This window comes from Drosophila mojavensis, unplaced genomic scaffold, assembly GCF_018153725.1.
Source record: "Drosophila mojavensis isolate 15081-1352.22 unplaced genomic scaffold, ASM1815372v1 contig_80, whole genome shotgun sequence".
Classification (NCBI taxonomy): Eukaryota; Metazoa; Arthropoda; class Insecta; order Diptera; family Drosophilidae; genus Drosophila; species Drosophila mojavensis.
This window is the reverse complement of record NW_025318906.1, coordinates 5585174-5606323: the sequence shown is the minus strand read 5'-3', so window position 1 is coordinate 5606323 and position 21150 is coordinate 5585174. Positions and strand designations below refer to the sequence as shown.

The 21150-nt window shown below is 38.2% G+C and overlaps 3 protein-coding genes across 8 annotated transcripts in view; 1 reads left to right on the top strand and 2 right to left on the bottom strand.

Moving 5' to 3' along the window:
- Positions 1 to 7: 7 nt before the first annotated feature.
- LOC6578852 (solute carrier family 28 member 3) lies at positions 8 to 5676 on the bottom strand. Of its 3 annotated transcripts, XM_032729736.2 has the most exons (10): positions 5418 to 5676; positions 4475 to 4501; positions 2852 to 2905; positions 2750 to 2785; positions 2513 to 2681; positions 1742 to 1946; positions 891 to 1655; positions 509 to 836; positions 272 to 452; positions 8 to 203 (listed from the first exon to the last, which is right to left on the bottom strand). In XM_032729736.2, the coding sequence occupies exons 3-10, from the start codon at positions 2903 to 2905 to the stop codon at positions 121 to 123; spliced, it is 1821 nt and encodes a 606-aa protein (XP_032585627.1). In that variant the 5' UTR covers positions 4475 to 4501; positions 5418 to 5676; the 3' UTR covers positions 8 to 120. The 3 variants fall into 3 exon arrangements, with proteins under 3 accessions (XP_032585627.1, XP_002004754.2, XP_043867067.1); XM_002004718.4 differs by lacking the exon at positions 4475 to 4501; XM_044011132.1 differs by lacking the exons at positions 4475 to 4501; positions 5418 to 5676 and adding an exon at positions 3513 to 3591.
- LOC6578849 (putative sodium-coupled neutral amino acid transporter 11) overlaps positions 1872 to 21150 on the top strand; it is a 46387-nt gene continuing 27108 nt past the window's right edge. Inside the window, exons 1-2 of one of the 2 annotated variants that reach the window (XM_044011134.1) lie at positions 1872 to 1956; positions 2780 to 2806. The gene's annotated coding sequence lies outside the window, so the exon portion shown is untranslated. Of the gene's footprint in view, positions 1957 to 2711; positions 2807 to 21150 lie in introns of those variants that run through there. The other variant, XM_044011133.1, reaches the window with a different exon arrangement.
- LOC6578851 (protein anachronism) lies at positions 7358 to 15794 on the bottom strand. 3 transcript variants are annotated; one of them, XM_002004717.4, is made up of 5 exons: positions 15153 to 15791; positions 10022 to 10431; positions 9666 to 9923; positions 8440 to 8512; positions 7358 to 7982 (listed from the first exon to the last, which is right to left on the bottom strand). In XM_002004717.4, exons 1-5 carry the CDS (start codon positions 15431 to 15433, stop codon positions 7556 to 7558), a joined length of 1449 nt encoding a protein of 482 aa, XP_002004753.1. In that variant the 5' UTR covers positions 15434 to 15791; the 3' UTR covers positions 7358 to 7555. The 3 variants fall into 3 exon arrangements, with proteins under 3 accessions (XP_002004753.1, XP_015018833.1, XP_015018834.1); XM_015163347.3 differs by having other exon boundaries at positions 10013 to 10431; positions 15153 to 15790; XM_015163348.3 differs by having other exon boundaries at positions 7879 to 7982; positions 9670 to 9923; positions 10013 to 10431; positions 15153 to 15794.

Here is a 21150-nt window from a genome sequence, read left to right as displayed (position 1 = left end):
TGAGTTATATCTTTTATTTAAAATTGGAACTATTCAGGTAAAAATAGAAACATAATTGATCTAGAGCCACTGGAACAAAATCTAGTGAAATAAATATTTTAAGTATATACATAACTAATGCTAATACGTGACATTTCTATGTTCAAATTTTGCAAATATTTTATCGTACGCCACCTGCTGCTCCTCCTCCTGCAACAAGATGCCTGTAAAGCAGAGAGAGCAGTGAGTATTGAGGTCAAGTTTCAGGTGATTCAGTTGAGCGTATTCTCACCTGCAAAACTGGCTGATATGAAGCAGACAATGCTGCCCACGATAAATGCACGAAAAGCCACGGATGTGATCATACCACGACGATTTGGTGCCATTGCACTCAAGGAGCCAATGAGAATGCCCAGAGAGCTGGGATTGGCAAAGCCACAGATGGCAAAGGTAGCGATGCCAGCGCTGCGAGCCTGTGCAAGTATATTGATTAGGGAGCACAGTTAATATTTATGCTTAATTTACTCACTTTAATTTCGTGGTTCTCGATCAGTAGACCCAGACGCTCGTAGGCGACAAATTCGTTGATAATGCTCTTGGTGGCCACCACTTTGGCTATTTTATCGCAATCGGACCAGGGCACGCCCATGGCCCAGGCGAGCGGTATGAAGATCTTGGAGAATATCCACTCAAAATCCACCTCTTCGTGCCCAATGAGCAAGCCTAGCCAACTGACTAGACCGTTCAGGAAGGCAATGAACGCAACAAAGGCCACAATGTTGGCAATGATGCCCAGGACAATGGGCACGGCATTGGAGGCGCCACTGGACGCGGCATCCAGCAAGGAGGCATCCTCGCTGTAGAAGAAGAAGAGGTTAACCAGAGATCGTAAATATGTATGATGAACTTACGATTTCTCCAGCTCGATGGTATCGCTAGACGTTTGGCTCACTTCCGTTTCGGGCATATACAGCTTGGAGATGGCCAACGTGGCTGGCGCTGCCATGACCGAGGATGTGATCAGATGCGCAGCAGATGCGCCAAAGGATAAATATGCAGCCAGCACAGTGCCAGAGACGGTGGCAAAGCCCGATACCATAATGCTGTGGATCTCGCTCTTGGTCAGCTTTTGAATGTAGGGCCGGATCAGGAGCGGACTCTCGGACATGCCCAGAAAGATGTTGGCAGCAGCTGTCACGCTCTCGCACACAGTCGTGCCCAATATGGCCTGGAGTATCCAGCCCAGCTTAATGACCACCCATTGCATGGCGCCCAAGTAATAGAGCACCGATATGAAGAAACTGAAGAAGAATATCACCGGCAGTATGGCGAAGGCGAACACCTCCTTTTCGATGAGGAAATCACCAAAAACAAAGCGTGCACCATCTGTGGCATAGCCCAGAAACGTGGCCACCTTATTGCCCAGGCACTCAAAGATCTTCCGGCCCACCTCCCAGCGTATGCAGATGATGCCCAATAGAAACTGACACGTGATGCCCGTGATGACAATGCGCCACTGAATGGCGCTGCGTTTCGTGGAGAAGACATAGCCGCAGAGGATGAAGAAGCAGGGTGCCACCAAAGAGTACAGCTTCTTTGGCTCGTCCTTTGTCTCGAACACCAAATACACGACCAGCAGTGCGAGCAGCAATACAATGCAGGCAATGGAAACGGCGCTGTTTATGACGGGAGATATCGCAATGGGTTATGGCATTTATATAACTGATATCAGTTATCAAATGATTATTTGAGGATGGCTCACCGCTTTCTTAGGAAATTATGCCATTTGACAGCTGCTGGATGCAGGTAGTTCTTGTGCAAAAACAGTCCGAGTTTTGGCTTGAATATCAGATAGTAGAACAGGGCCAGGTATATGAAGCCCAATAGCAAAACGAGCATGCCATAGCCGGTGCAAAAGCGTATGCCACATAAAGGTATTGAGCTATCATATTTGCAGTCATATTCATCTGTATAAAGGTAGAGTATCTTGATTACAATTGTTATATAAACATATATATATTTATATGGATATATTTATATGGATGCATATGTATGTATGCTGTATGAGTAAGCAACACATAGATGCTCGGGTTTTATCTAAGGCTAGTGATATATGTTTAAGCAGATATCCGATCTAATCTTTCAGCTCATTTATATGTTGGCCTCTTTTCTCATTCACGAATCGAAATGAGCATATTGGTTTACTACAATGTCCGTATAAACACAAATCACACAAATCTCAGCTATTGATTACCCTAGATCATTGGGATATATAGATATATTAGGATATATCTACACTCATAGAATGCATTGAAAAACTTATTACTTCAATAAAGTCTGTGAGCTGAATGCTTAAGCTACTGTTGATCTCCTATCATAATCTAACGTCTCTCTTGGGGGAGTAGCGTTTCGAAAATACCTTGTTTTTTATTCCTAGCGTTAAACCGATTATTTCTGATCTCTTTTTTGCTCAAAAATGAGTGTTATACAGTCGACAGCAGCCGACTGTTTTAAATGAAAGTTTTCAACTTACTCATATCATGATAATGATATGTGGCATATGCAAAATAGCCAACGATGGCAATCTGTAGAATTAAATGAAGTCCTCTTTTAATCCATTTATTAATTTCATTATTCTCTTGCGTTTCTCTCCGATCAACACTGAGGTCGTGATCATGGCTATAATCAACTTGATAATCAGTCTGCAAATAGAAGTGTGACATGTATATATATGAACTAATCAAGAGAGAATTGCTCATGCTTGGTTTACCTTATTAAATTCTGGATTTGATCTTCCTAGGTCAGTCTATTAGAGAAAGAAATAGAGGTAAGTCTTTTATTTATATTTAACTGCTGTAGATTATATACACACATGATCCAATTCATACGCATTGTTGTTGACGCCCATTGATTCTTTATCGCCCATCTAGAATTATATAAAATTGCTTTCGATAACATTAAGTTTGAAGAGCGTGCCATATTACTTAGAGCATTCTTTATATAGTATATATATTCCTAATCTGCTATCGATGTAGGAAATTACGATTAGTAACAATTCAGCTAAGTCCACTGAATATACCACAATATTTTGGCGATAACTGGGGGTCGCCATAAACGGCAACACGTGGATAGCCATTTTGATTAAAGAGGGTGCACTTGACCACACTTGTAACACTAAAACGTCCTTCAAATCTGCTCGCTTTCAGCTAAGATCGTAAATGTTTCCTTTTATTTCTAACATATCGCAAATCAGAATGAAGTCAACGATTGATACCATAAATTTGTTGTTAATATTGCTATTAATCAGAATGAATATACATATATCAGTTTAGTCAGAATTGTATATCAAAACAAGTAAATCTCTAGTTGGTTGTTCCTGATTGGGAGATACCCTGAAGTACGCCCGATATCACATTTAACAAAACTATTTCCCATTTTGCAATTTGTTTCTTTCTGGCTCTTTGATTATTGAAATATTTGCATAAGATTTTGTTACATAATGCGGGAACTGTTTTGTAGTACTACGTTTTTACTTTTGCTTTTATATGTAGTTTATTGAATTTTTCTTAAGGTGCTGGGTGGAAAAAGCTGTTAACTGCTGAAGGTGCTTAACTATACTGAGTTAAATGTAAATACCTCTGCATGCATAAATACAAAAAACACACTCAGCCATAGGCTCACTCGCACCTGCGAAATCCAATAGCATGTGTATCACTGAAAAGTGAATATGCCTTGGTTAAGTGCACTCTAGGTGGTAACTCCGTAATTAAAGTAACAGCTGACAATTTAAACACAATTACCAGCGCGAGTGCAATTTAAATCAAATCGAATCAGAAAGAGTATTAGACCTCTAAAAGGTCTTTATGGCATTATCGATAGTAGGATGAGCTCGATACAATTTTAGTTTGGAATTTAGTTGAATACAGAGTAATCAGATTTCACATGATTTGTAAGCCTTTCAGTTTAAAACCTGAATCTGAACATTGCAAAAGTTCAGAAATTCATTAGCCCTTCAACAACCCCGATCCACTCAGTTCGTCCTTCTGTTCAAGATTATATGTATATACTTTATGGGAAATGTAATTTATAACGGGTCAATAGAAAATAGGGGTCTGAAATTAGCTAAAGATAGTGTAATCAGATTTCAAATGAATTTCGTCCCTCATAAATGCTAACCTTCTCAGATTAAAATCTGTGAAACATGGCAATCTATAGAAATTAATTAACCCTTCAAGTTTGTCGCAAATATCGATAATTAAATTTCAGACTATAATTCTTATTAGAATGGGCAATTCCACATTAAATTTCCAAGCAATGCTGCCTTTGTATAATTTCTTTAAAAAGTTCGTAAATAATCAAATCGAAAACAGTTGCTCGTGTCGTGTGTCGACGACACTTCTGCTTATATACATATTTTACAGTCTTGAAAATATATATATATATATTTTTTTTTTTCTTCAATAAATATTCATGTTTTTTTATTGAGGTAAATCACCTTTTTTATAACTAGATAATTATCTGTTTGTTATACCCTGAACCCATTTTCAATGGGAAATCAGGGTATAATGGTTTTGTTGAAATGTATGTAACAGGGAGAAGGAGGCGTGGCAGACCCCACAAAGTATATATATTCTTGATCAGGGTGACGAGCTGAGTTGATTTGGCCCTGTCCGTCTGTCTGTCCGTCTGTCCGTCTGTCCGTCTGTCCGTATGTATGAACGCGTCGATTTCAGAAGATATAAGAGCTAGAGACTTCAAATTTTTTTTAAAATGTCCGTAATTACAGCGCGCATATCAAGTTTATCATTAAAAATCGATAACTCATCTCGATCTTTTTTTATCGATAAAAAACCTTATCGAAACCCAGTTATAAAATTATATCTTCTACACCTTTATTGCTAGGGTCTCCAAATTTTTAATGTATGCTTATATGCAATTTATACAATTTCGGTTTTTGTTAAAATTTACCCCCCACCTCTAAATTCGCCCCCTCACCCTCACTTTTGTAAAAAGCGTATTTCAAATACTAGAGACTTGTGCTTTGGCAATTACATGCATATTCATGTTATAATCATATTCTGAAAGTTTCATAAAGATCGTACGTCCATAAAAAAAGTTATTAAACAATTAACTTCTCATAGTAAGCGCACACTGCAGCCCATGCGTGTTTATGCGTGGTTGCTTGTGTGTGTATGTGTTTGTGTATGCGTGTGTTTATGTGTGTGTGTGTATGCGTTTGTGTATATATGCGTGTGTGTGTGTAAGTGTGTCTGTATGCGTGTGTGTGTATATATGCCTGTGTGTGCGTACGTGCGTGTGTGTGTGTGTGTGCGTATTACTTGTGTAAGCTGAAAGTTGCGAAAAATGATTGAAATATCTATTGCTCCAAGGGTTCAGGGGATCTCGTAGTCGAGCAGTCTCGACTAGAGCTTTCTTACTTGTTTTTATTTTTGCTTTTGGAGAGCCGCAAACACGTTTCACACAGCCAACGCGTAAATTTACAACCTTCACTTGGTTATTTTTGTTTTATTATATTCCAGTTGGCAGTTAGATTTTAACTGTATATCTGTTTGTATGTATGTACACTGACATATGCATACAAATTGACGGCTAAGTCAGTTGGCAAAGGAATCATCAGTCGAGCTGTAAGCGTACCGAATCCATATTAACTGTTCAAATGCCGCGTTAAGACTAAAACCTGTATCAGCCCAAAAGTCGTATAATATATGTTAGCAAAACACCTGTTACCTGTGAGCGGGTATATTGGCTAATAAGTGCAAAATGTTCGAAACTAGTTAATACTGATTTCTATTAAGGGCAACCAAACGTATTCAATCTGCCCTCTCCCACCTATACAGTTAGTGCAGAGTATTTGAGTGCTTAGAATATGTTTTAATTCTAGCTAGTTGTTGGACTTATCAGCGGACGAAGTGGCATTGTTGATATTATCGGGAGATAACTTGATCACGTCATACAACTCTACAAAATAACTTTGATGTGTGCAGAGTAATGAATAGAGAGTGAAGATGGGAGAGAGACTAAGAGAGAGAGAGAGTAAATGGGAGAGAATGTGTATGATCGATACAGTGAGCTATGGCCTAAGGCTATGCATATTAATTGTGCGTGAATAAATAAATAGCTAGAACTGTCGCGTAATCCCCTTTGATTGCATGATATGCCAATCTGTGGTGGGCATCTGTTATCATTATATATACATATAGTTGTATATATAGATATATAGGCACAAGTTCAGTGCTTCGAGTGGTGGATTATCAATAGTAATGTGATTTCATGACATCTTATCGAGACACTTAAGTATTGCTCAAACAATTATCTGAAAAGTATATATTTATAGATAATAAACAAGTGTTAAATATTGGTTGTCAATTGATTTTGCAATTTTTGCCATTTTTTATTATGTGTGTGCGTGTGTATAGGTAATATATTTGTTATTGTATTTTATATGCCAAGCAGTTGTTTAAACATACTTTTTGTTATTTACTAACTTAGTTACGTTCGTTTTTTTTTCGGGGCTTGGGTTACAATAATATTTGTTTTAAGTTTAATTAAGTAAAATATATATGTATAAAAAACATCATGAGCGAATTACAGAATTTATTGTTTTTATACCCATTTACGAAAGTGAAATGAGTATTTTTTTTTTTTTTTTCATTGAATATTAATATAAGCTATATACAAACATTTTGGAGATTAAATAGAGTCGAATTTGGACTTGCACGTTTTGTGGCTATATTAATAAGGAAGGCACTGTTTAAGCTAATGACTTAAATAACAAAGCGTGTTTCGGCATGTGAGTGTGACTGTGTGTGTGTGTGTGTGTGTGTGGGCTTATGTATGTATATATGCGTGTATATATCAACTGTATGTAGGTTCGTATAAATACTCATGGGTTTCTGTTTTAACCTACAGTAATTAATTGCATTGGCTTTGCAAATACTCATACATACATATGTGTGTATATATATAAGTTTTTAAATATATAAATTTTAGTTCAACTATTTGCTAGCAAGGTTTAAATGCTTGATTAATATATGGTTTATAGATACTTTTAAATATATTTATTTATTTATTTTACTTTTATATATTCGTATCGAAATTAGTTTTGAGGTTCCAACAATTCTATGATAATTGAAGCAAAAAATTCGCAAAATTCAACCACATCTAAATCACAGACTCCTAATATAAGAGAGATTTACAAATATAAATATACAAAATATACTCTCAAATCAAATACAAATTTCGAGTAATTTGTCAAAAATATTGTAACTTAAAAGATAACATTATTTCTTTTCGTTTTTTGTGTTTTCTTTTACTTTAACATAAATTAAAAATAATAATAATATAAAATAAAGAAATTAATGCATGACATGGAACTAAAAACTAATTAAGTCAACTGGCCCTAAAGATAAACAAAAAAAATTAAACAATAAACTATAAAAGACCAGCATGAAGGACATGAAACGGTGAATGCATTTGCAATTGTATTGATAATATGAGTGTGTGTGTGTGTGTTTGTGTGGCCTGGCCCAAAATGAGCTTCATATTTGAATCTAATCTACTCTTCGTTCTGCACCACATGACGATGCTTGTGTTGATGGTGATGATGATTGTGGTTCTGATGATGACGATGATGATGATGATGATGATAATTATGATGCGTTCGCAAGTGATGCTGTGTCTCTGCCGACTGCTGAAACGATTCTTCAGCCTCCATAGATGCGCACTCTACGCTCTGATGATGATGACGTCTGCGATGATGATGAATTTGCTCCCTCTGCTCACTCTCGTTCTCGCTGTTCTCCAAATTGTTGTCAATTGTTGGTGAATTTAATGTGGTCGCCTCCGCATTGAGGTGCTCTCGACTGCGTGATGGATTGAGCACCTGGCTCTTGAGGTTTTCCAGTTTGCCATTGGTTCGATTCTCAAAGCTCTTTTCCGTCAACAGTCCGTTGCCCAAGAATCTAACGTCTAGTCTTGGGCATCTGTGGGAGCGAAGGGGGAATTATATTTTAGAATGGGCAAATGAAATGAACAGTTTTAAGTATTTATAATAATTCTTTCATTATTTAAATCTAATATGAAAACTTTTTCTTTGCAATGAAAATTTTCTGTTTTTGTTTTTATATATTATAAACGTTTTTATATATTATCATTAATAGTTTTATTTGAAATTTATTTTATTTTTTATTATTATTAATTCACTAGCCGTGACCATGATACAATTAATTTTTCATTTCCGCTCGAAAGTAGGCAACACTTTTTGGCACACTTCAATGGAGTATCCACAAAAACTATTGCCTACTGTTCGGTGTTTCACAAAAATGTATAATATCATATATTTTATTTAGGCGCGTTTGAGATCGTTTCAAATCAGCTGCCAATTCATATATTTTTTTTTTAAATTGTGAAAAATTTGATGAGATTTTCGTTCATGCTTACCGCGACAGCGTGTTGTTTTCCATATTAGGCATAGGCGTCGCTGGTCCGTAGACGGACCACGGGACTGCAATATCTGTAAAGTACATTGAAAATGCAAGATTAAACGATGCAAAGTACTTTAAGTTGCATGCAATATTCAACTGAACAACAAAACAAATTCAAAACAAAAACAACAAAAGAAATCAGAAAAAAAAAACAACAATAAGAAATTTACAGGCGAAAATATTGAGCAATCATGCAAGTCGGCGACGACTAACGCTTAGCGAGTTTCTCATAGCAATAATATCAGCACGAATAAAACAACAATAGCAAGAGAACAGCGAGAGCAACAGCGAGAGCAAAGAATAATGAAACATAAGGCGGATGCTGCATAAATAGCAGCCTCATTTAACCTACGCACAAAGGTGCGTATGAGCAATTTGCATTAGTAGCAAGCGAGCGAGCTGCATGTATGCGTGTGTGTGTGTGTGTGTGTGTGTCTATGTGTGTGTGTGCATATCTTACCAACCATAACTGGCGACACGGATACTACTAAATACTATGAATATTTTGGCATTTGTCTGTATCCGCTAGTAAAATTTCTATTTATTTACTCATGAAGGGGCAACGAACGAATTGCGCACTTTGTGAGCGCCAAATCGAAACCAAAAGTTATAAAGAATGAAATTTACATCGGCAAGACGGCTGCACATCTAAAACGTGCTTAACATTTATTTCAATATTTCAATGAGCATATGTGTGTATATATAATACACCTAGGTATATGGATAGGTATTGAATTATTAAGCTTTTTTTTTTGTTTTTGTATTTCTTTTGGAATTTGTGAATTCGCAGTTTTTCCCAAGTCTCGCCGTTTGCTGAGCTCGTCAAAATTGTGACGACGAACTTTTAATACGAGTTTTTTACGCTTTCGATTTCATAGCAATTGCAAAATATACATTTTTTTTTTTGATAGCCTCAGTTGCCTCAAAAGACCAAGACAGAGAGAGAGAAAGAGACAGAATGAGAGTAAGCGTAACAAACTGAAAGGCTGCTAAATGATTGAACTTTTTGAAATGTAAATAATTGTGACTGATTATGTCATACATTTGGGGGCCTGGCCGGAAGTGGAAAAATTGGCTATATCGAGGGCTGACGGGGGCAATGAAACGGGCGACCTCGTCTTCTTTGATGTTCCACACATGTGTTTGGGCAGTTAGTTAAAGCTTGGCTAACAACACGCTTACCTGCCTGAACGCAAGTGGGTGGCTGAAAGTAGAGGCCCGGCAGCAGCTGATTGTCCTCGTCGTCGTGCACCTCAATCATCAGCAGGCCCACCTCAATGGGCAGATGTGAGTGCTGTGTTGGATGTTGCTGCTGTTGTTGTTGCTGCTGCTGATGCTGTTGCTGTGCCCAGTAGGTGAGCGCGCACTTGACATCGATGTCCACCCAGCCGGTCTTGGTGCTGCTCAGCATGATGGTGTTGCAGGTGCGCTTCTTGCGCTCTGTGAGAGACGAGAAGATTTTGAGTGACGATACGAGATTAGTTTTTGGCTAAAGCGGCCCATTATGGCTGGGGACTTCAGGTACGCACCTAACTTACGTTTCTTCTTCTGCTGATGGACAATGTAGACGGTGACGCGTATCTGCGACTCGAGGTAGGGTTCGCGACAGGACGGCGTTGTGGCGGGCATTGGCTCCACGTTGCTGCTGCCGCTCGCTGCTGTGGCTGGCGCGGTTGTTGTTTTATCAGCCGGATTTATTTTGTACAGCCGCAAAATGGCGCTATCTAGGATCAAGTTATTGTTGCCGTATTGCTGAAAGACGCTGCTGGCAAATTCTAGCGTCACATTGCTCGACTGCTGCCAGTTGCTGGGCGTCGTCTCGCTGTTGCATATGGGATAGCCGGCCTTCTCGTGCGACGGCTGATTCAGCTCGGCCTGCTCCGCCTGGCTATCATTGACATCCGACTTGGTTACAGCGATGCGTATGCGTGAGCGTATCTCGTTAATCCTGCAATTTGCAAATGGCATCTCGTTTTGTTTAATCAATGTGGCTCCGACTATGACTATGACTATGACTATGACTACGTCTATGACTACTACTATGACTGACAAACAAACTATCTAACTAATTTGGCTCAAGTGTTTATGTAAAGTCCACTTAATTGACATTTGAGCGTTGTCGTAACTGGCGCACCACTACAACCACAGGCAACTAGTTAGCCGCCGCTCGCGGCTCATAAATGAAAACGTGGAATTTAGCGCTGCTTTATAGCGCATTGATTCAATTTATTCAGACAGAGACGGATCAACGTGGATGTCTAGTTCTTTATAAGCTAATTCTTTTCGGTTTATTTTTGTTGTGGAAATTGGGTTGTGTGTTTTACGCGTGTACCGAACTCAAAGCAATAGAAACTCGCCTCAGTGTGTGTGTGTGTGTGTGTGTGGGAGCACTGATAGATGCAGAGATTTCTCAAAGCGAAAAACTAACAGTTTCCTGAGAATTCATAATAAAATGTTTTAAGTGTGGAAAATGAGTTTCTCGCTGATGATAAATAAAATAAATGTTTTCCAGCAACTAAATTTGAATGCAGATTTTGGAATGTCTTTGCCCTTTAAATTAGGTTTAGCTATCTTTGTCTGGTTGTAGTTCTAGTTCTAGCTCTGCGACAGATCTAAAGTCTCATTCAATTAGTAAACTACGCATCCATACTACAACTCAACTGGCTTGAGATACTATTTTGTAGTAGCAGATACAAATGTATCTAATAAATAATAGACAGCAGTGAAGGCAGATGAAGTTCACCGCCGTTGTCACTTAAAAAGCTAATGATTGCTGACCAGCAGACAGACAGAAGTAAGAGAGTCAGAGAGAGAGAGAGAGAGAGAGGAAGGGGAAGAGGCAGTCAGAGTGAGGAGTAGCAACAATAGTTGGCGCATATCCAACTGTAGCTATGATCTAATCTGACACAAATACAGCCCCACAATGGGACAATTGTAGCTGTGAGTGCGGGTGTGTGCGTGTGTCTGTCTGTGTGTGTGTGTGTGTGTCTGTCTGGATCGGTAATTGAGACGCGCTTTGCTAAAGTTGCGCATACAAATTTTGCGCAGAAAGACAACTACTCAAAAAAAAAAAAAAAAAAAATAAAAATTAAATAAAAAAAAAAAAAAAAAGCCAAAAATAATGTTGAAAGGGGCAGCCGAAAAAAAAGGCAAAATCAAAACAAAACTGTTGGTCATGCGGTCAATAAATAAGACTGTAAAATATCATAAATATAATTTGGTTGCTGTTTATTGTTGTTGTTGTTATTGTTGCTCTCGAGCTGATTGCTGCCTGCGGCGCATTTTGTCTAGCCAAAATAATTATGGGAACATGCACTGAAAGTGAACCAAGCCAAAGCCAAAGTCGTAGCTAAGCCAAGAGAGGCCACAGTCGCCGTTGGCTTATTATCGCACTTGTGTCTATATATATCTCTATGTAGATATGTATGTGTCTGTGCATATATGTATATATTGTATATATATATATGTTTATGCTTATGCTTATAGAATGTGCGATCGAGCCAAAGCATGCCTGCCAGACAAAATGGCCCGCTGAGGAGTTACGTTTTGACTGTCTGCTAACTGCTGTGGCATGAACTTGAAAACTTGTTGTTGTTGTTGCTGTTGTTGTTTGACTTGCGGCTGTAGCTGTTCAGCATTCGATGTTCAGCGCGAGCATTGCTGCTGCTGCCGCTGCTGCTGCTGTCTGTCTGGGGCCTGTCTAGACGCCTTGTTGTACGAGGTTGTGGCTTTTTATTGGCTAGGCTAGAGGCAGCCGTAGCAGCCTGGGCCAGCGGAGCCTTAGCCTGCACATATTGGCATGAATCACGCAGCTGCCAAGCAGTTGGTTCCCATTGAGCATGCGCCGAGGATTTTTCGGTCGGGGCACACAGATGAATCTCTGGCCTCCATTTGGTAGCCATTTCCAGTTGGCAATCTTGAGTATTACTTAAGCTGTTGCTCGTTGCGTGCATTCCGAGTGCATCTCTTGATGAAATTCAAGCGCCCCTCGTGTACGCTGAGTCCCACCTTGACGTCTGCCCTGGCTTTGTGGTTGGTTTGTGGCAGCTTCTGGTTTTGCTTTTCTTTTCTTTTTTTCTTCCTCTTCCTTTTCTTCTGTTTTTGCTTTTGCTTGCCCCGTCTGTGTGCGTCTCGGCATCGTCGTCGTGCGTCTTGCCTACAAGTCATCTCGTCTGGCTGACTGCCACTGCCACAGCCACAGCCACAGCTACAGCCAGTCTGTGCCGCAGCCGCAGCCTCAGCTCCAGCCTGTGTGTGCGCATATACAATGCGCGGCTAGACAGTGTCTCGCCGGCTGCACTTCATTATCATGCGTCGACGAACAGTAGTCGTAGTCGCAGTCCGTCGTCAGTCGTCCGTCGTCAGTCGTCTGTTGTCCGGCTTGCGCGTCCGTCCGTCAGTCCGTCAGTCAGTCAGAAAACTCAGACAGTGACTGGCAGACCGTAGACCGCGTCGCTTAGTGGCCACAAAACATACGCCTACAACTGTTTGAACTGCTGGGCAACAGGGGGCGCTGCAGGCAGGCTGGAAAGGCGCAAGGCGAGGGCGCCTTGGGGGGAGGTAGGAAACCAAGTCTACAAGTCTGAGTATCAGCTTTGAGTAGCCAAGTCTGGGCAAACATATGACCATGTCTCGATATTACTCATACGTCATAATTATTACTGGCGAGCGGTTTCTGTCTGCGCGCAGCCAGCCAGCCAGCCAGCCAGCCAGAGCAATCAAACAAGCAAAAGAAAAAGAGAGTTATGCGTTGGCACAACGAAGCTGAAATACCCTGAGGACAGATATTGTGGAGTATTGATATGGGAGAATTGATAATATGTATAGAGAAAACGAGTTGCGAGTAAGACAAATGATATTCAGCAACAGAAGCAACGGAATTGGGAATGAAGGGAAGCAAATAGAAAATAGTGAGTTATCTTAGAAGAGTTATCTTAGAAGATAATTTACTGTAAAGTAAGGCAAAATTCGAACTTCTCCTTAAGAACTTTCATGGCTCTATGCAATAGTTATGTAATCCGCTCATCTACTATGTCTCTTTATAGGCATCGTCTTGTTAGCTCTTGCGTTAGCTATTTCATATATGTAGCTATGTGATCTGTCTATTTACACTATTAAGCTGAGCAGCTGGCAGCTCGCTTTAGCATGAGACAGCAGCTGCAGAAGACGTTTCGGAATGAATTGTTAATTTGGTAGATCGGCTACAATTATGAAATATCTAATGGGCTAGCGAAGATTTTCGCATTTCCTGACATACCTGAAATACCCTATAAATCATTTAACAGTATCTGTGTGGCTGAATATTAATCAAATGCTTGATTGGGCGCAGTTTGTTTATGAAACGGAGCAACAAGAATATCACATTATAAAGATATATATGTCTATGTATATGTATATGTTTATATTTATGCTTGTCTACCCATGGACTGCATGTGTCTCGCATAGCAACGACCTACAAAAAGTTCATTAACGGAGCCAGCTAGACATGGCCCAGACTGTTCCCAGACATTTGCCAGACAGCTGGCCGCATGGACGTATACAAATACGCAGAGGCCAGGCGGCGGCGGAATTCGCTGCAATTGCAGCCAGTTCGTCTCAGTGTATGTGTGTGAGTGTGTCTGTGTCTGTGTGTGTGTGTGTGTGTGTGTGCCTTTCTGCTTTGTGCAGCAGTGCCCGCCAGTTGTAAGTAGTATCTGATAGACAGGCGCAGATACAACGATAAACGGCCACAGATACAAATGCAGTCACAGCTCAAGCTATGGATGTGACTGTGCAGAGTGCGCCTTCTGGCACCCCCCTGCGCCTAGGGTCTGTTGTTGTTATAGGAGACACAGCGCAGTTTGGTCTAGTTGAGACAGGTGTTGACAGCCGTCAATCAAGCAGACGCTGGCTGGCTGGCTGGCTGGCTGGCCATGCGGTATGCTTGGAATCTTCAGCAAACAATCAGCTTATCAGATCAGATATAGCTGAAGAGCGAGGGGGGAGGTTTCGTGTTCGGGTTCGGGTTTAGCAACACGTGCAGAAAGAAATCTTATTTGCATATATCATATATATAATAATATATTATTTATAGTATTAGCTTAAAATTCCACACATGTGTTTATTGTTTATTAATTTGGACGTTTGGCATTTGGAAAATCGTGTTAAATGTTAAGCGAATTGAGGCGCAAAGCTATATACTACATCTATATAGAATATAAATATATTCATATATTGTAGAGTATATAAACTGTTTTGTGGGGTTCTTGGCCACATTAGTGAAATGCATATGGCTTTAACCTTGAATTGCTTCAATTGATTTTGTTTTTGGACAATTGAAGCACAGCCAAACAATGTTCGCCACACAGCAATTTGGCCAATTCTTAAAAATTTCTGTTTATACGTCAAAATGTGGAAAATATTTAATTGGAAAGTGAAAAAATGCCCACAATTTCGTGTTTCGGCTATTGTTCTAAATTTACAATTGTTTTATATATATAAATATAACAATTCTTTTTCTTTTTTTTTTTTTGCTCTTAATATTTTTAAGTTTCTATTTTTATTTGCTTTCAAGTTTCACTTTTTTTTTTGTACGGCAACAAATTATGATTGACAGCTTGCTGGCCACGCATTGGGCACACGCCGTTAGCTGGGGTTGGGGGCTATTCTGGTCTCTTAACTGTTACTTACCGTTGCCTGGCAATTTGATCCAGCAAATGGTTTTTGTTCGCCTGTGTGGCCTCGTCCTTGGCAGCTGGATTGCTGCCGCTGCGTATGCGATTCACCTGCTCCTCGGTCAGATTGAACATGCCCCAAATCGTGCGATTATTGGGATCGACCACCTCAGAGCGCACATCGCCGTCCATGAAGGCGGAGCGATTGATGCGTGCTGCATCGCAGGACATCATCAGCAGCTGCAAGAACAGTAGCAGCAATAGCAAACGCCGACCGTACAACACAATACTCGACATTATATAGGTTTATTCTCTGATTCTTTCAATCTGTTTCAACTGTATGAATTGCAAGTTCTGGACAAAAGTTTGCAAGTGTTTCAGTGCACTATTTTGACCACACTTTTTAAGCCAACACAATAATTTCCACAATAATTGCAGACATAGTTTTTTATTGCCTTTCTTTTATAGAAACACGCCTTTCGCTGGTCAAGCTATTATAATGTTTTATTTTATTTATTTTTTTTATTTGGTTCACTACCGCATAGATCTCAGAGTTGGTTTTGATTTTATTTAAAATAATTTGCATTTATTTTCTTTGGATTTATTTGCCTGTCGATGTGTTCACTCTAAGAACCAAGTATGAAGTGATTTGCACGAGTCGTTTTTTAGTCTTAAATAAGAAAATATTTGGTTGTGCCGGGGCATACCTACTTTGTTATGGTCGTAAACGCGCGCCTGCACTGCAAGAAATTTTTGTTGTTGCAAAGTTGACGAAGGCCGCATGCAATTAAAAAAAGATTCAATTGAGCACTTTGAGTAAGTTTTTTTTTTTTTCCAAAAAGTTTTCTTTATATAAAAATAGAGTTTTAATTGCTTGAATTGCAGAACATTTTGCAGACAGCATAAACAAACTTATTTTAAACTCTGTTAAGCGATAGAGATTAAATATTCTGAACTTGGTAATTTTTTGGTATTTAAGAAAAAAAAAAATATATATATATATATTTTTAAATATTGTTTCTTTTTTTAAGGCTTAAACATATAAATAAGTTTTATTTTACTTATATATATTTTTATATTTTATAATTTAGATAATAAACAATTTATTCAAGTATTAACATTTTTTTAAAATGTTTCAAATGCATAGCCTTTTTTTCTGATCAATTAATTTAAATATAAAGGAAAAATTTACATATTTCTCTTTTTCTTTTGATAGATTTATAATAATTTATCAAAAATTAATTTATCATTATTTAAGCGCAAGTTTATTATATTTTAATTTATTTTTATTTTAATTTTAAAATGTGGTAAATTTTTTATCTAATAGACTTTAATTAATATTTAATTTAAATATTTACTAGGAAGGTATTCTATTAAAATTACCTTGAAATAAATTTTCTGATAGTCATAATAATCAGCCCATAATAGAATCAGAACTTTAATTGTTAATTAACATCGATATTTTTCGTTTCCGGCTAGTTTTTACCAATTCGCAAGTCCATAAAAGAAAAAGAATTTTAATACTTTAGATTACTTTCATCAAACTACATAATTTCAGCTATTAAATATTTAGAATTTATTATTGCAATTAAAATTGCTCCATTTTACTATATTTATGACACATAATTCGTTTCGATAAGCACGTACAAGCACAAGTGCTGCCAGATCTATTTTTGCAGTGTATGCGCTGCAGCGCTTCGGGCTGATAGTTCGGATTTTGTGTTTGCCGACGCTGCCGACGCAGCCGACCAATCAAAATCAGCGCTGTGGCCGCTGTTGTTGTTGTTGTTGCTGCTGCTGCTGTCGCTGCTGTTGAGAGGATCTCTGCCAGCGTCGCGGTCGCTGTCGGCGCTGCTGTTGCCTTGCCTTTCCGTGTGCTTACTTATCTTATCTGTGTGTGCGTGAGTCTCTCGGTATGCGTGCGTGCGTATGTGTGTGTGTGTGTGAGTGCGTGTGCGTCTGTGTGGGTGTGTGTGAGTGAAGCTAGTTTCTTATCGTAAAAGAAAGTGATATTCGTTCTTTCTTCTTTCTGTCTAGAAAGGGGGGAGTGCAAGAAGGTGCGTGTGCTTTTCGATAAATTATACCAATATAATATCAGTAAAGATTTCGCACAATAAATCGATAGTAGTTGCCCCCTATAAATCAGGTAAGCACTTGTTTTTCCTCTACGATTTACTGTCGCAGTTACTCTACTAACTGTAATTATAAATTAATGTGATTATATTGCTGAGAATTAAGTGCGTGATAATTAATTTTAGTTATTTGAACTTTGATATCTGCTACGTTCCGTGAGTGCGTAGCGATTATATAAGAGCTTAGCTGATATTATAAAGTGCCATATATACGATTTGGCTTTAATCAAATTGTTTTGATATTTCAATTGACTGAGTTAATTTCGTTATCATAATTTTTCTGTTATCATTTGTGAAATACAAGAACAACTACAACTACAACTAATACTACACGCATGTCTTTTGTAGTGTAATCTATTGAAGATTTGTCTCCTTGATTTGCTTGTCATTCACTTTGACATTGCTTTTCTCTCGTCCAAGTACATATTAGGCAAATTCGGACGCATATTTTTGGCTATCAAGCGAATGTGCGTACTGATTAATGGGCGCGGAAAAAGTGCGTGTGATCGTGTTAGCATTTTGCTTGGATCATTGTTGGGCATTATTGCTATATCTGAGCAAATCAGCGGAAATAATCTATTATTATTATTATGGCTAGGCAGTCGGTGCCAGGCACGTGTTTAACCCACGATGACCAAGTAGAGTTTTACAGTTAGAGAACTATCAAGGATATATACGAGTTGTTAGACGAAGCATGAAATTTACTTGTCATTTGTATTTAGATATATTATTATAATTGGTAAATTAAATATTCAAAATGAACTTAAAATTCAATTGATTTTAATTGAATGACAATTTCAAAAGGAAATACATGAATTTATCCTTATCGTCAAGAACTGTAATTTAGTATTTAGTATTATTTAAACATCTGATCTATGACTTCATAATAAAGAAAGCTAATTTCATCTGAAATTGAAAACTATAATCTAGGTTAGGAATCTCTCAAGGCTATATTACTGTGCCGTTCCACGCACGGCTAGATGAGCTTTAATTGGAATTTAAGTTTGCTATCTGCTAGAGAGCTGAGCTTAATTTGGAATTTCAGTTTGAAATCTGCTAAGTTTGATTAATTACGATCTCCTTTACCCACACAGCGAATATATGAAACCAAGGTAAGCTTAAGCTGCACTCTATGTTAGATATTTGATACATTTCCACCTCCTCCCTTCCGCAAAGTAGCAGATGATGTTGAAGTATGGCTATCCTTTTTAGCACTGAGAGCTCAGCATGAAATAATATTTTAGCTATAAATCACTTAACTTTCCGCAATTCATTCTCAATTTCTCTTCAACCTTCGAGCAGTATAAATTTAAGTCAAATTTGGGATTTTATCATAGTTCTCTTATTCCACATTGCGAACTGAGCTTGAAATGAAGGTTGGACTCTCTCTTTCTAACAAATCTTGCCTATAACCATCATCATTAGAAGATTCCTATACTTAAGTTCATATCATTAATCAATCAATCATCATCAATCATTACATTTAGTCGACTTTTGAGCGTATCTATTGCTTCTTTTGCCCATCCACCGATAGCTTGAGGGCTCGTTGTACGTTTGTTCCAAATACTTCTGCTTCTTTCTCGAAAGAACACATTCATATCGATATTTTTGTACATTTCGTATATACGGAAATCACAAGCGCGACTTCAAGGACGTTGCTGATTTATTTATTTATTTATTTATTTACTTTCGGCTGCTCTCTTCTGGATATAGCATCAGCCAGAGAGAAGAAGACACGCTTATCACATGTCATCATCGTTTTCTCTTCTTTTTTTTCTACACAATTTTTGTGTGTTTGTTCTTTTTTTTTTTTGCCGTCTGGTCCAAATTGAATTTCAAAATGATTGTATAATTTGGAGCACTTTAAAGTCTGGATTTCACACCATTTAACTGGCTGTCCAAGTGTCTGTCTGTCTGCCTGTCTGTCTCTCTGTCTCTCTGACTGTCTGGCTGTTATGCATTATATGTCTACACATTGTTGAGGCTTGAAATGAGACACCTACATGGCATTTGGGGGGCGGGTGGTGGGCGCGGCCAGACGTCGTCTGTTATGCAAAGTTGCAATCGCATCAAATGCTCAAAGAGCCACAGATCATAATCTCAGCTGGAGAAAACAACAACGAAAAAAGAAAGAGATAAAAACGAGCTCTTTCAATCGACAGACCCCCAGAAAGGCATTTAGAATAAATACAACAACTACAACAGCTACAACAGCAATAACAACAAAAACGAAACATGCGCGCGACATTTGTCGAGACGTTTATATAATAATGTTTATTTATTTGACTTGTACACACATTTGCATAGAATTTGCCCCACTTCGTGGACAATAACAGAAGGAAAAAAAAACACGCAAAATAAAGAGTCAATCAGAGGCAGTCAAAAGTGTTATGTAGACGACAATTGGAACGCGAAATGAGTCAAAGCCAAAGCCACAAGCCACAGGCCACAGGCAACAGCAGCAACAGCAACAGCATTCGATAGTTCATTAATTTCAAGGCTAGACTACAGACCACACACAGCCCCTGGCACGCCCCAGTGCTCCAAAAGCTAAGTGAAAACATTGTAATTGGCAGTTAGCCTAGTGGCCAATGTAGTAGTTCCCTTTGATCTCATCTAGCCAAAACTATTTTTTAATATTTGTATAGACATCTATCTATATATTTAGTTCCCATTTTTTGCAATTTTGCTATTTTTGTATCGAAAACAAATTTTATTTTGACAAGGCGGCATGTCTCATGCCAGTTAAAATAGATTTAATTTGTACAATCGACAGGAATGTTCAGCTGCCCATTAAAAGTTGCGCTGTCCAGCTTTCTCTATAAAGGGGAAGCACTTCACACAGTCTCTCTCTCTCTCTCTCTCTCTCTCTCTATCTATTTCTCTCTAATTAATCAATATATGTGGGGAATGCGTATGGCTAGGCAATTGTGAATCTGAATGCTGCAGCTTCAGTAGCTTATATGAAGATATCAATCATGATCTCTTCAATTTTCAGGTATTTCAGAAACTTAAGCAGCAAGTGAGTTGCATAGCCTTTTGTGTCTATATATATTTTTTTATTTAATCGATTAATCGTTAACTTAATCGATTTTGTATGGTATTTACTTTAAGTTACATTTAAACCAACTCAAATCTAAACCTACTCAAATCATTATGCAACTCAATTCAAATCCATAACCTTAGAGTCGGATCAAATTATGAACTTAACATATGTAAATCGATAAATATCGTTCTGCTTGTAGTGCATCTGAAAGTCGTGCAGAAGCCAAGGAAAATTATTCTTAAGTGGTTTTGCAGCAGCTGGCAGGTGGTGGCAGATGCCAGTTGGCAGGTGTTTGGTAGTTGGTCTTCTTTGCTGGCAATTAAACTTAAATCGAACTAACAAAACTCTCAAGACCAGTAGCTAAAACAAAAAAAAAAAAAAAAAAACAAAAACAAAAACAAGAAAAAAGAAACATTTGGTCAATAAACCACTTATTGTTAAAGATTGTGTTTGACAACAATTATCAGAAGCAATTACCGCGTGCGGGACTTTTCTAAAAATACAAAAAAAAAAATAAATAAAATAAAACAAATACGTAATAAAATAATCGAATATGAGTTGCGTTCAGTTGCGTATCTAACACGCACCGGATCAGCCTGCTTATCAGCTGGCTAGGTGATTGAACTGGAGCGGAGCAGCCGATTATCGAGGCGATATATGTATTTGTATTTATATATATGATGAAATACACAATATCATTGATATTGTGGATCGACACCAAATAAAAAATTGAGCCACGTCTGAGTGGCCGGCTAATTGGTATTTCGGCCAAAGTACTTGCACTGAACTGAATTTAAGCATCAATATAACACATAATTGATATAATTGTAAAGTGA